The sequence below is a fragment of the Bicyclus anynana genome, chromosome 13 (genome assembly GCF_947172395.1).
Source record: "Bicyclus anynana chromosome 13, ilBicAnyn1.1, whole genome shotgun sequence".
NCBI lineage: Eukaryota > Metazoa > Arthropoda > Insecta > Lepidoptera > Nymphalidae > Bicyclus > Bicyclus anynana.
The window spans coordinates 9,092,956-9,108,208 of NC_069095.1; the positions used below are offsets into that span (position 1 = coordinate 9,092,956).

Sequence of the window (15,253 nt, forward strand, 5' to 3'; positions counted from 1 at the left end):
TGATGGTTTTTTGTTTGTGGATACCTTAAAGAAACGAGAATGGCAGTGGAAGAAAGAGAAATATGCTGAAAGAGTATCATCTATACTAATAATATAAAGTGGTTAAACTTAGTGGTGTTGTAGAGGCCTCGCGTGGTCGAGCGGGACCTTGTGGTTTTACGAGGTCTCTTTGGGTCCGAGGCCGTAGGTAACTGCCCACTTCGCAAACACCTTGCTACGCCACTGCTAGGAAAGGCCTATGTACAGTGGTTAACGAATACATTCAGATAATGAATACAAAGATAAGCTCACATACTTTATTGAACTTTGAAAAAGTTGACAAAGATATTGCAAACGTAGGCAAGTAACACGTACTTTGTACAATAAATAGAAATAAGCTTAATCTACGTCATACTTTAATACTAAGCACAAAAATATTACCCTTAAATGACTTACTTTCAATTTGGAAAAATTTACCCTAAAGATTTTGGGGAGGAACTTCATATTTTTAACTAAAAAAAACGAGATACTGCATCGTATATGAAAATAGAGATACATTAACTAAAAACTCGTCACTTTTAAAAATAAAAAGAAAATTTTCAATAAACTTTTATCCAGACTGGTCAACATTCCCCGAGGCTCGTGATGGCGTAATCTGAAAATAAAAAAAAAAACATTTTTTAAAGAAAGGTCTGTATATACTTTTTTTTGGCACCTCACCTTCACATTCTCACTGTGCTAGTGTGGTGTTTGAGACGTACTAAACTAAAATGTGACTGAAAATTACGTCTCTATTTATATTTCTGGGAAGAAAAAAATTCAAAGGATAGAATTGAGAAATACTAGGAACCCACGAACCATCCTACGAAGGCCTATAAGCTAACCATTGGACCAACGAGGCAGGTAGGCGTCCACGATCCGCATCGTAATTATCAGACGCATCGCATCAAACGGATCGTAATATTCTTTGTATAGAAAAACATACAAGTGCGTCTACTGATCCGCATCGTACTGATCGCACAAATCTACCGTAAAATTAAAATTCCGTTTAATGCGATGTATCCGATACGTACAGTGCGGATTTGTGGACGCCTGTCATTATTGACTGGTCATGTCAGCACTTTGTCATACCAGACTAAGTTACAATACAAACACGTGGATATACAGGGTGCTGGGGAGTATTTCCCACAACTCTGAGGTTACTCTTTACCGAAAATTAATTAAAAATGTACAAAGAACATGTGTACTAAAATTAATATTTTCGGGGTAAATAATATTTCTTTTGTAAATAGATCTTAAAATATGTTCCCTATACACATCTATATAATTATGACGTAGCCAAGTATTGCATATTTTAAAATGCAAGGATAAATAAAGGCGTTTCTTACATGGATAGTCGGAATTATTTGAAATATTGTATGAAAACATAAAAAAAAATATTTTTTAGTTAAAAAAATATTAGTTATGCAGTTCGGCTCTTATAAGTGGATTCGACAACATCCATCCATCGTTATGGGAAATACTCCCGAGCACCCTGTATATTTAATCACATAATTAAATATATATTTTTCATCCCCTTTACATTGTCATCGTGGGTTGGTAAAGTAAAAATAAACTCCCTATTTCTGGACTTGTCTTTATCAATACGCATAATTATTATATTTAGGTGCGTTATCAATAGGGCATTGCAATTACTTACTCCTATTATAGTCGCATGCTCTTAAAATAAACTGAGATTGTGTAGGCTTCTAATAATACCGTATCATAATTCATTATGTGCTATTTAAGGACTCTGATAATGTAATTGATTTGTATAGGAAATACAGAGCTATTTTCGGAATAGATTGCATGTTTAATTAGTTTTGCCTGATTGACTTGTTGTCATACTTACGCTAAATATTATTATTAGGGCTCTTTATGGCAGAGCCAAGGGAAAGTACTACCTAGTACTATGGCTAAGGAGAGGGGAGGGGAAGGGGGGTGGTATTAAATAATTGTGATAAATCAGTTTACGTATTACTTAAACGGCCCCTTAACTGTTTTTCCGTCTAAAGAATGGGGATGATGACTAGGTTTGAATATATTGATTTTTATGATACATTCGGGTAAATAGGGTCAATGTTAACTAATTTATACATAAAAAGCAAAGATTGTCTGGATATTTGCAAAATAAATGAGATTATAAAATTTCAAAATCTATTAAAAATATTTTATCGTAATTAGATGAAAATTCATACAGTTTTAGCTTCTTTACATTAAATGTGACATTTTTTAATATATGAACTATAAACATAAATGCACAATTAACAAAGATATTACTAATTTTGTTTGAACGCACATACAAATCTAACGATCATTACATTGCCTATTACATTGCCTACGACGTCATTAGTTCGTGCCATTTTGTATGGGGCGTTTTTCAGGGATCTGCGGCAGCGCCGCAAATCTGACTCTTTAAATCCCTGTAGCTCCGAAAGTAATGACCGCAGATATCCTGTTCCTTTTACAAAATTGCTTTACTATTAGTATACTTTTGATTTATATACAATTTAAATATCTGTCATCATCCCTATTGTTGGTTAAAGTTACAGTCATATTAATTGCAACTAAGCACTCTTGTATAACTCAGTGGTGTGGTTAGCCACATAGTCTTGCAGGTCGCGAGGGTCTGGGGTCAAGTCCGGGTTAGGTTTAATGTTAAGGTCTTTTCTCTTCTGACAATTTGCAGTAGCAGCCAGGAGTTGGGATGTTGGTGTTGTACAGAACCATGCCGCGAAAAGCAGGTTAAGCCATAGGTGCCGTTCGTTACCATTAACATCTGATAGGCCCGCCATTGCGCATTGAAGCAGCGTGGTGGTAAGCTCCAACTCCCTTCTGAAGATCTCTTCCCACGAGAAAATATGACTAGTCTATTCTAATATTAAATTAAGAGGTAAAGTTTGTGGTATTGTATAGGGATTAATCTCTGTATCTACTGAACCGATTTTAGAACATGAACTAAGCGGGTGCAACTGCGGGGCGTCGGCTAGTGTTAAATACTCTTAAAATGTCATCCTCTGACGATCAAGTAAGCTCGCATGGGTGCACGGTTTGACAGCCGATAAAACTGATCGTGTGTTGGCCGCGATCGGCATGATGTCACCCACATGCACATGCGCTGTAGGCCTGTGAGCTTACTTGATCGTCAGTGGCTGACATGCCAGTCGAAGGTTCTTTAAAAAGGTATTTAAAATATTTAAAATTATTTTGCTTATTGAATTACAACATTTATATTTAAGTCCATACCTAGGTAGTTTTAAATGATATCGCTGACATATCATGGCAGATGCAAATACGTAAGTATGCCAGTAGAATGCTGAGTGCAGTTGCATTTGCGCATAATGTTGCACTGTCCGTCAGTGCTTTGTCAGTGATTTAATAGGAACAAACTAAATAATATGCGACATACGGCACGTAGCGAATTTTATTTACTTAATACGTACACAAGCGTTTTTCCCCTAATAAGCATCAACGAATAATTATGTGCCAACGATATTATTAACCGAGTTCAAAAAAAGGAGGAGGAGAGGAGAATTCGAGTCTACGTTTTTTTTTTTGTGATACACACAATTTTTTTTGTGTTACTCGATTACTCGAAGATGTCTGAACCGATTTGAATAATTATTTTTTTGTTTAAAGGGTATACTCCCGGAATGGTCCCATTGTCATCATGTCAGGATCTGATGATCAGAAATCAAGGGGAACTTTCAAAAATCGTAAGGGCAACTATAGTGTTCAATATTTTTCCAATAAAGCAATTCAAAGCACTACAATTCAATGAAGGTCTGGAGTCGATCTGATGATGGAGTCGAAATACACACTTGGGAACTCTTTAACAGTTTAAAGCAGTTACCTTGTGTTTATTTATTAATAACCAGCGATTTCCCGCAATTTCGTCCGCGTGAAACTCGATGAACACTTTCAACTACCCCTACCCTATCCCTACCCTACCCTACCCCTGCCCTATCCCTACCCTACCCTACCCCGACCTTTTCCTGAATTTTTTTTGCTATAAACCTCACGGAGCCCGAGACCTTTCCAAGAATGCAAAACCGTGGAAATCGGTTCGTGCGTTCTGGATTTATAGCGTCAGGAAGGAAAACCCGACTTATTTTTATATAGTAGAATTAACGAGAGGGATACTTACAAGTGCTTTCACGACACGACACAGCTTCAAGTTCGCAGAGCGTAGCAAAGGTTCTAGCTGTCCCCGTGGCATCAAACGCGCACACAGGGCCGGCGGGGGGCGCTGCACACCTGCCGGCGCACAGGGGGGGAGGTACACCCTCCCTCACGCGGCCCAGGTTCACTTCCCTCATCTCCGTGCCTCCGTCTGCTACCCCATTGGTCTCACCGATGTGCGCTGGTCGTAAGAACGGTAGACGCGCCGACTGGCTCTCGTGCAATGCTGAAATGTATTCATCATCATCATTCAACAACCCATATTCAACCCATATTCGGCTCACTGCTGAGCTCGAGTCTCCTCTCAGAATGAGAGGGGTTAGACCAATAGTCCACCACGCTGGCCTAACGTGGATTTCACACACGCAGCGAATTAAGAAAATTCTCAGGTATGCAGGTTACCTCACTATGTTTTTCCTTCACCGTTTGAGACACGTCATATTTAATTTCTTAAAATGCACACAACTGAAAAGTTGAAGGTGCAGAAGGTTGTCCCCGGACCGGATTCGAAACCACACCCTCCGGAATCGGAGGCAGAGGTCGTATCCACTAGGCTATCACGGCTCGGAAATGTTACATATAAGAAAATATAAAATCCTAAACTGGGAATCCAACCCAAGACCTTCCTGTTGAAGACAACACTACCTACTGCGACAGAGAGGCCGTCAAAGCATGAGTTAAGCAGCAAAAAATCAAGAAGCAATGCCACTTTTACAGATGTGTGAAAATAATAATCGAAACGATGTCTGAACATCTAAACGGAATGTAATATTTTTTTTAAATTTGAGTTTTGGTAGACCAGGTGGACTGACGACATCAAGCGAGTCGCAGGGATTCACTGGATGTAGGCGGCTCAGTTTCGTGATGTGCCCCTACAAAAGGTCTACAGTGGGCGTCCATTGGCTGAAGATGATGAAGATGATATTAGTAGATAGGTATTATTTCTAATCAGGTCAAAACTTGATAAAATGATAACTAATGTAATAAGACCGCATATATGTTATTGGATTCTCTGATGATTGTAACTTGTAAACATTGACGCATACTGCAGTACTGGGGCAAACTATTTATCAACTCTTTTTTGGAAGGGTCTGTATACAGAACTAGCTGACAACGCGTTTTACCCCCGTGGTTCCCGTTTCCGTAAGAATACAGGGATATTATATAGCCTATAGCCTTCCTCGACGAATGGGTTATCTAATACTAAAAGAACTTTTAGTATTAGATAACCCATTTACTACAATTTACTTACAAATCGGATCAGTTCCTGAGCTTAGCGCGTTAAACCAAACAAACAAATAAACTCTTCAGCTTTATATTATATAATTATAATATTAATATTATTAATTTATATAATACTAGCAGATGCCCGCGACTTCGTCCGCGTGAAATTCGATGTACATTTTCGAACCCTTCGCCCCTTCTATTAACATTTTCGATTTTTTTATATATGAAAAATACAAAATCATAACCCCTATACAATAAAGTGCGCGTTTTTTTTGCTTGGGTAAAATGCCCAGCCGTAACCACGGTCGGTAGTCCCATCATAAGCCTCCGGCCGAAGTTTTTTGTGCTTGGGTAAAATGCCCAGCCTTAGCCACGGTCGGAGGCCATATTACAAACCCCCGGCCGAAGGCCGGTGTACAATAAGGTACGCGGCCAAAGGCCGCGCGTTCCGTTTTTTGTGCATCGGTAAAATACCCAGCCATAGCCACGATCAGAGGCCATATCACAAACCCCCGGCCGAAGGCCGGTGTACAATAAAGTGCGCGGCCGAAGGCCGCGCGTTCCGTTATTTGTGCATCGGTAAAATGCCCAGCCGTAGCCACGATCAGAGGCCACATCACAAACCCCCGGCCGAAGCCCGGTGTACAGTAAAGTGCGCGGCCGAAGGCCGCGCGTTCCGTTTTTTGTGCTTGGGTAAAATACCCAGCCGTAGCCACAATCAAAGGCCACATCACAAACCCCCGGCCGAAGGCCGGTGTACAATAACGTGCGCGGCCGAAGGCCGCGCGTTCCGTTTTTTGTGCATCGGTAAAATGCCCAGCCGTAGCCACGATCAGAGGCCACATCACAAACCTCCGCCGAAGGCCGCTGCACAGTAAAGTGCGCGGCCGAAGGCCACGTATTCCGTTTTTTGTGCATCGGTAAAATGCCCAGCCGTAGCCACGATCAGAGGCCACATCACAAACCCCCGGCCGAAGGCCGCGCTTCTTTTTTGCTTGGGTAAAATACCCAGCCGTAGTCACGGTCGAAGGCTGTACCATAAACTCCCGGCCGAAGGCCGGCTACAATACAGTGCGCGCGACCAGGAAAAAAGGAGGACTTTTCATACAAACTTTTAACCCCTATTTCACCGCCTTCAGATTTTATTTTCGTTATAAAAGTATACTTTATCTCGCTCCGTATTATATTCTCATACCGTGCTAAGTTTCAGTTGAATTCATTCAGTAGTTTCAGCGTGATGCCCGGTCAACAAAAAATACGGACAGACAGACAGACAAGAAATCGAAATAAATATTTTGTATCGATTGTATAATGCCCTCTAATAAAAAATTTTAAAATATCATCTATGTACAGAATTTGACAGAAGTATAGATTAGCTATTGCGCCAAATTCGTGCTATTTTTGTTTGTTGGCCGGCACTTTCATAAAGGCCCAAAATGAATGATCTCCTTTTAGGTCAATCTAATAAGTAGCCCTTGCCCTGAACTTTGCTTAATCTATTTGTGAAAACCGCATCAAAATCCGTTCAGTAGAACCAGAGAATAGCGCGAACATACGGACAGAAGGACAGACAGACAAGAAAATTAAATAAATATTTTTGTATTCTATTGCTCATTTCTAATCTCCCTAACTTGATTTTAGCTAAATTTGGGCAAAGTACAGACACTCGTTTCTACTCTTTTATTATAGTATAGATAGATTTATTATAGTATAGATATAGAAGAATACAATATAGAATATAGAATAGATAATAAAATAGAATAGATAATAAAACTTGCGTACCATTTTACGATAAAAAGCAGATAATGTGACTATTTAAACACAAAAAGAATCATCCAATTTGAACCTGAACTTTCAAGTAGTTCCTATGATTAGCTTGGCGCGTTCAATCAAATAAACAAACAAATTGGTCAGTTGAGTATAGAATATGTGCCTCAATATCGATTTTACACAGTTTTAGTGAAAAACTCGTTTCTCCAAATAACGCCTGCGAATCAATTTGAGCAATCCGGTTTTTTCAAGATAACTTTTTTTCTATCTGTCCGATCTTAATGAAACGAAGCCTATATGTTGCCCTGAACTTTGCTTAATCTATTTGTGAAAACCACATCAAAATCCGTTCAGTAGAACCAGAGAATAGCGCGAACATACAGACAGAAGGACAGACAGACAGACAGACAGACAGACAAGAAAATTAAAAAAAATATTTTTGTATTCTATTGCTCATTTCTAATCGCCCTAACTTGATTTTAGTTAAATTTGGGCAAAGTACAGACACTCGATTTCTACTCTTTTATTATAGTATAGAAGATAGATAGATAGAAGATATAGATAGAAGATAGAAGATAGAAGATATAGAATATAGAATATAGATATAGATATAGATATAGATATAGATATAGATATAGAATATAGAATTATAGAATATAGAATATAGATATATAGATATAGATAGATTTATTATAGTATAGATATAGAAGAATACAATATAGAATAGATAATAAAATAGAATAGATAATAAAACTTGCGTACCATTTTACGATAAAAAGCAGATAATGTGACTATTTAAACACAAAAAGAATCATCCAATTTAACCTGAACTTTCAAGTAGTTCCTATGATTAGCTTGGCGCGTTCAATCAAATAAACAAACAAATTGGTCAGTTGAGTATAGAATATGTGCCTCAATATCGATTTTACACAGTTTTAGTGAAAAACTCGTTTCTCCAAATAACGCCTGCGAATCAATTTGAGCAATCCGGTTTTTTCAAGATAACTTTTTTTCTATCTGTCCGATCTTAATGAAACGAAGCCTATATGTTGCCCTGAACTTTGCTTAATCTATTTGTGAAAACCACATCAAAATCCGTTCAGTAGAACCAGAGAATAGCGCGAACATACAGACAGAAGGACAGACAGACAGACAGACAAGAAAATTAAAAAAAATATTTTTGTATTCTATTGCTCATTTCTAATCGCCCTAACTTGATTTTAGTTAAATTTGGGCAAAGTACAGACACTCGATTTCTACTCTTTTATTATAGTATAGATAGATTAGTATAGATATTGTTTTAAAGATCAATACAATGAATACATGGTAGATGATCATTATGTACATGACCCATGGTAAACCACTGAATCGAATAAAATAGGAATTTTCATCGTTTTGTAGATATTGTTCCAATTTCAATTTCTTTTCAATTGCGGCAAAATTGCTTAGTAACAAATCAAATAAGTGAGCTATACCTAATCACAAACATTCGTCACTACACTTTTTCATTTGAAGGTTCAATAATAAATCAGATGTATATTTCTTTTGCCTTTGCCAACTTTAAACGACCTCTTTTCATTATGTAGGGTGTCTAGTTTCTACATGGTGACATCACCATTTCTACTAAGTAAACATGACCTTATTTGTGTGTTTTATTCCATTGTTTTGTTGAGGTCCCAGATTACTATGCGACTCCGTTTGACCCTTCGTAATCTTATCAATATTGTTTATTTTCCTAAACTTTTCCTGTGATCTCATCGACAAGTTTCAAAACATTGATATCAGTTGCATTGTAAACAATGATTATATCGTTTTACGCATTAATATCGACTCATTAAGACTTCTTTTGACCTAGTGTTCAACCAGGATCTCTTTATTACTTTAACCCAGATTTTACGAGCTATTATTTAAACGAGTAACGGTGGATATTTACAAACTTAACTTATTCATTTACATTATCCTGGTCTTTATTTATGTTAACTTTGTAACATAGTCTATATTTTTCTTCTCTATAAACTGGTTGATTTGGTGCGTATATCGATCATTATTATAAAATGCTTTGATTTTAACGTAGGATGTAGTTGTTTTCAATAGTTTGTGATCATATCTATGAGGTTGAATAAAAGTAGCTGTTATATTGTTATTCATTTTTAGAATACTTTAAAAGTGCATTTCACCAACTTTGTTTATGATGAACATTGGTACTAATTATGTTTTGTCTAAATCTCTAATACAATTTATACAGAGAATATTATGAATAACAAAATCAGTAGTGGGTTTGCTCATTAAGTTTAATGATATTATGTGTGCTACTGAATAGAAATCACTCAATGCAGCATTGAATATAAAATACTATACAAATATTTAACTATACAAATAATAATTAATTGCTCTTGGTTTCGTAGTTTGATATCGTTTGATCTTCACTAGGTCAGACCACCCGCATCATTAACGGTTTTGATACAACTTATTATCAATGCTCAATAAATACTACAGATAATTGTATATATTTTGTAACAATCAGAGTTTTTGTGATCTATCAAAAGATCAATATTTACTATTTTTTACTATAGTTATCTAACTAGAATGTCACATAAAAACCATTTAATTAAACCTTTAATAATGATTCTGATTTGATGATTCAATTTAGATTATTTTAGTTTTGTTGTTTGTTGTTATAGTAATTTACGATATTATTACTTTGATAATAGTATTTTTATCTTTTTTATATAATAATTTGTGGAAAATTAACTGATTGAATAATTTACAGTTATATGGACCTATTGATCAAGATTGTCCTAATTATTTCTAAACCGTTTCATTAAGTGTAATTTCTTGTCGGTTCACAAGTAAGTGTTTATTAAAATAGTATAGTTAAAAATTGTAATTGAAAATGGTATATGATTTGGATTCGTAATTTTTAATTTTTTTCATATTTTGTGTTTCTGAATTCTTATTTTAATTCAGACTTTTGGTTTAATTTTGGTTTGCTTTTCTGTTGCACTTGTATCAATGTATATTTTGTATATGGGTCTCTGGCCTGAAATAAAATGATTTAATTTCTTATTTTTACTTTATTTTATATAAATCAACTTTAAACATCTTAACTTCATTGGTTTTAAATCAAAACCCGGTGCTGCAGCAGAAAAAGCTGAAACTGGTATTTAACACAAATATACAATGTGCTAATCCTCTGATTAAGAGTTACATATTTGTTCTCTTTGTCGTAGATACCCCTTGGGCCATGGAGTCGCAGTGCCAAAAACTATTCCATGTGGGCATGATTTGTATAGTTATTAGGATAACTTAGCTTAAGATCCTTGTTGCATTCTTTCTCAATAAAAAAAACATTGAGGTTAATTAAATATTATTATGTATTATAATCGAGCTCAACCCTAAATGCTTTATCAGCAGCCGTGGGCAGTGGTTCTTCGAAAGACATCCATCGCATATCGCTTCCTCGACTGACTCAACCGCTCTGGGAATTTGATATCACGCGGTTCACACGATCTCTGTGCTTAGTAGTTATTTAATTATTATCAAACTACTGTGATCCTGGCGTGCTCATTACATACTAGGTCAAATATTTTATGGCGTTGGAAGGGCACAAGAGGAGAGGAATGCCAAAGAAGGTATGGTTGGTGTGTGTGAAAAGGGTTATGTGTGTAGTAAAAGATGACAAACGATAGAAGCGTGTGGAAAAGATTGAGATATTTTGACGACCTCACTTTAGTGGAATAAGGTCAAAGATATGATGATGACTAACCAGATATGAGATACCTAGTAGTAGTAGAGAACTTGTCCGTAGAAATGGTATATACTACCTCTATACCGCTAACAAACATTGCTGCGTTCGGATCTTAAGGTAGCCCGTGTAACTACAGGCAAGCAACTTTATTTGATTATATGCAAATGTAATTGGCTTGTTTATTTTGTGACTCCAAGTATTTAGATAAGTTCACCATCAACATTATTATCATTAACAGCCGATGGATGTCCATAGCTGGACATAGGCCTCTTGTATGGACTTTCAAGCAAAATAGTCTCAAGCTGCGATCATCCAGCGGCTCCCTGCAATCCTCTTGATGACCTCGGTCCACCTATTGAGAGGTCAACAAACCATTCAGCTTTGCGATTCGCTGAGCTATGTCAGTGACTTTTATTCTTCTGCGGATCTCTTCATTTCTGATTCGATCATGCAAAGAAACTCTAAGCATAGCTCGCTCCATCGCCCGCTGAGTGACTTAAGATACCTAACTAACTTTGATAAATTAAGTAAGAGAAATATTCCATAATTTTGTTCAAACCCTATAACTATGTTACGATCGTGCTTTGACGATAACCCTAAGATCAAGTCGCCAATCGGTCTGATCGTCGCAGCTGCTGGCAGTTAGCTTGTGTTTGCTATTTAGTTTGATAACACTTATCTCGATTATGACTGTGAAAACTTTATCTAATATCGTATACACGAGGTCAACTAAGTATCGTTCACAGTTCGAACTGCGTGTTATTTGACCCCTTTCTAACCATGCTTTATCGGATGGTGTTTTAATGACGTCAATGATGAAATTAATTAAAATCTTAGTTAAATATGCAGTTTTTTCAAGAAAATTTGAATATTCCAAGGACAATTGGTTTGTCATGTCTGTATTTCTTAATCAAGATAGTGTAACGATCAATGAAAAAGACACACAGAAACATAGTAAATTGTAAATGGTAAATCGTTAGCATTAACCTGTTTTTTGCACAAATTACTGGTAAATAAATAAATTAAATAAGTACAAATTACAAAAGACTACACTAATACCTCCACTTGACATAAAATATTATTAAATTTAATTATGTTAAAGTCAAGATGATTGGCTATTGTTATACAAATATTAGTGACTGTATTTTATTAATGAAACTTTCTATCTACAACTATACTATATAGCCTGAAGCTTCAGGAAATTATACTCGATTAAGTAGGTGTTTTTAGTAGGCTTTAGTTTCTCTAATGTTGCGTTATGAAATATTTTGATTTTCCTTCTTACAGGGTATATAAGTAACAGCCTGTAGCTGGGAACTTGTTAGTGTTACACTCGCTCGCGACTTCGTCCGCCATTAGATCTCCTTAATCCAGCCCTCTCGCATAACCCGTTCTCAGTGGACCTCTACTATCTATAATTTTCATCTTTGAAATACAATTTTCATCTTTGTTCGTCAAGCTGTTTTGAGATTTCGTAATGTACGACCTTTCGCATTTAATTAAGATTAAGATTCTATGTAATAAATGTCATCCGATGCCAACTGGTAGATATCATACAGTAGGTAGATGATATATCTGAATTGGTTTGATGTTTATTGTAATAGGTTGATATTACACACCGAAATAATGAATAGGCCAGTCGGTCGTTATCGTTATCATCTGATAGTGATCATTACAGAGTCAAAATATATGCCCGAATACTATCTAACGTTACTCAAATCCATCACTTACTTAAAGCCTTCCTTCGTATAATTTTCAACGAAATGATATAAGTATCTTCATTTTACGTAAAGTGGCAGTAATATTGAGGTGGTAGTAGCAATTAATAAGATTATTTTAAATAAAAACCGATATTTACGTATTTTCGTTGAAATAATCATGTTAGATGATCGTAAAACAAAAAATCACAGGCATTTGATGTAAATTTTTATTTGAAATAAATATGCTAGATGATCACAATTACGAAAATACGATGGAAAACACGTAGATAGTGACTTGTTATTTCAATGGTACACCGAGTTACATAATAACCCTGCTGGACTCGATCCCAGGTTGGGCCGATTGAGGTTCTTAATTGGTACAGGTCTGGTCGGTGGTAGGTTTCGGCCGTGATTAGATTCATAGATCATAGATCATCACTTACCATCAGGTGAGATTGTAGTCAAGGGCTAACTTGTAAAGAATTAAAAAAAGAGTGATCTTTTTTAATTCTTTACAAGTTAGCCCTTGACTACAATCTCACCTGATGGTAAGTGTAATCTTGACGTGAGTCAGCTTTCAAATAAAAACCCGCATCAAAGTCGATCCATTATTTTAGAAGCTACGATGTCACAGACAGACACTTATTATGGATTAAAAAATCAATTGCGTCACTAACCTGTAATAGTAATTACGCAGATCAAAACCCTCCAGCTTAACATTTCCACTTGAATATCTTCAAAGCAAAAAACACGCGGTCTATGCACCCACAATCGAATTAATTATAATTCTTTTATGAAACTCTTCAAATAAATCAATTAGCAAGGAAAAATTCTCAAAAGAAATCAGCTTCGATTACAATGATGAAAATTTCTGTACGAAATTTACAAATTTTTTTTTTAAGTTGTATGTTGCGTTGATTTTGTTGTATTAGATGCGTTTAATGTTGATTGTTTGGAAGTTATCGGTTGACTGCACCGCTGTGGGCGCGCTAGCAGTGGACGGAAGGGGGGATGGATGCGCTGTAGTCGTGATAACCTTTGCCACGGCCGGAGGGCGAGATAAGAGCGCCTTTGGTACAGCGTCAGCAAACGCTCTTTTGCACCGTAGGTAGATAAATCATTTAATAAGTATTATTAAGTGCGGATCATCCGACGTATTAATTTTCTTTGTGGTAGGGATGATCGATATTAGAAAAACATCGATGTTAACATCGAATCAAAAGTGTTCGAAGAAAAAAAGAAAGAATCGATGTTCAATAAATATCGATCGAAAGACATCGATATTTCAAAAACATCGATGTTTTTGGAAACAAATAAAACTGTGTATTATATTTATGAAAAGTTTTAATTATTAGATAAATCCACTCTTACTGAGACATCTAGAAATCACAAAAATAATAAGAAAAAATTAACATTTCCAGTATTTTTTAGGGAACATTGTAAAAAAAACTTTATAATCATCTGCGCCCAAAAGAATAATTGACGTATCGATATTTTATTCAGGTAACATCGATGTTTCGATGATATCGTAGTCAACCCATCGATGTTAAAACATCGATGTTTTATAGTTAAACATCGATGAATATCGTGCATCCCTACTTTGTGGTACGACTGTGACATATTATACTAGCCGGCGCCCGCGACTTCACCCGCCCTTAGACCTCTTTAATCCGGCCCTATCGCAAAATCCGTACTTAGCGGTTAACTACTAACTATAAACTACCTCACTGCTAAATTTTATCTTTGTACGTCAAGCCAGTCAAGCGTTGTTTTCGAGATTTCGTGATGAATGGCCTTTCGCATTTATATACATGTAGGTATGAAGATTAATAACTAGCCAACGCCTCGCGGTTTCACCCTTGTAGTTCCCGTTACCGTGAGAATATGGGGATAAAATATAGCTGTTACTCCCTGATAATGTAGCTTTCCATTGTTGAATGAATTTTTTAAACAATCTTTCCTCTTTAAATCTTTATTAGTTTTATTATTAAACCAGTTATTGTTAAACATTATTTTTGGTGACTAAAACACTTCGTTAGCGTGAGTTAAGACTTGTAGGAAATTGCAATTGCACGCCTAATATTTCATTCGTCTTCGTTATCAACCATATTCGGCTCACTGCTGAGCTCGAGTCTCCTCTTAGAATGAGAGGGATAAGGCCAATAGTCCACCACGCTGGCCCAATGCGGATTGGCAGACTTCACACACGCAGATAATTAAGATAATTCTCTGGTATACAGGTTTCCTCACGATGTTTTCCTTCACCGATTGAGACACGTGATATTTAATTTCTTAAAATACACACAACTGTAAAGTTGGAGGTGCATGCCCCGGATCGGATTCGAACCCACACCCTCCGGAATCGGAGACAGAGGCCATATCCACTGGGCTATCACGGCATCTGCTAATGACTATGCAATATTTAGTTGAAGCTAGTACACCTACTGCACGCTAGACCGCGCCCAAAAGAATAATTGACGTATTTATATTTTATTCAGGTAACATCGATGTTTAGATGATATCGAAGTCAACCCGATCGATGTTCGATATTCATCGATGTTTTATAGTTAAACATCGATGAATATCGAACATCCCTACTTTGTGGTAC

The 15,253-nt window shown here is 36.4% G+C and overlaps 1 protein-coding gene across 1 annotated transcript; it reads right to left on the reverse strand.

Moving 5' to 3' along the window:
* Nucleotides 1-282: 282 nt before the first annotated feature.
* On the reverse strand, nucleotides 283-13,624 carry LOC112051319 (uncharacterized). Its single transcript, XM_024089918.2, has 3 exons — nucleotides 13,323-13,624; nucleotides 4,166-4,426; nucleotides 283-634 (listed from the first exon to the last, which is right to left on the reverse strand). Exons 1-3 carry the CDS (start codon nucleotides 13,363-13,365, stop codon nucleotides 603-605), a joined length of 336 nt encoding a protein of 111 aa, XP_023945686.1. The 5' UTR covers nucleotides 13,366-13,624; the 3' UTR covers nucleotides 283-602.
* Between the last annotated feature and the right edge of the window lie 1,629 nt (nucleotides 13,625-15,253).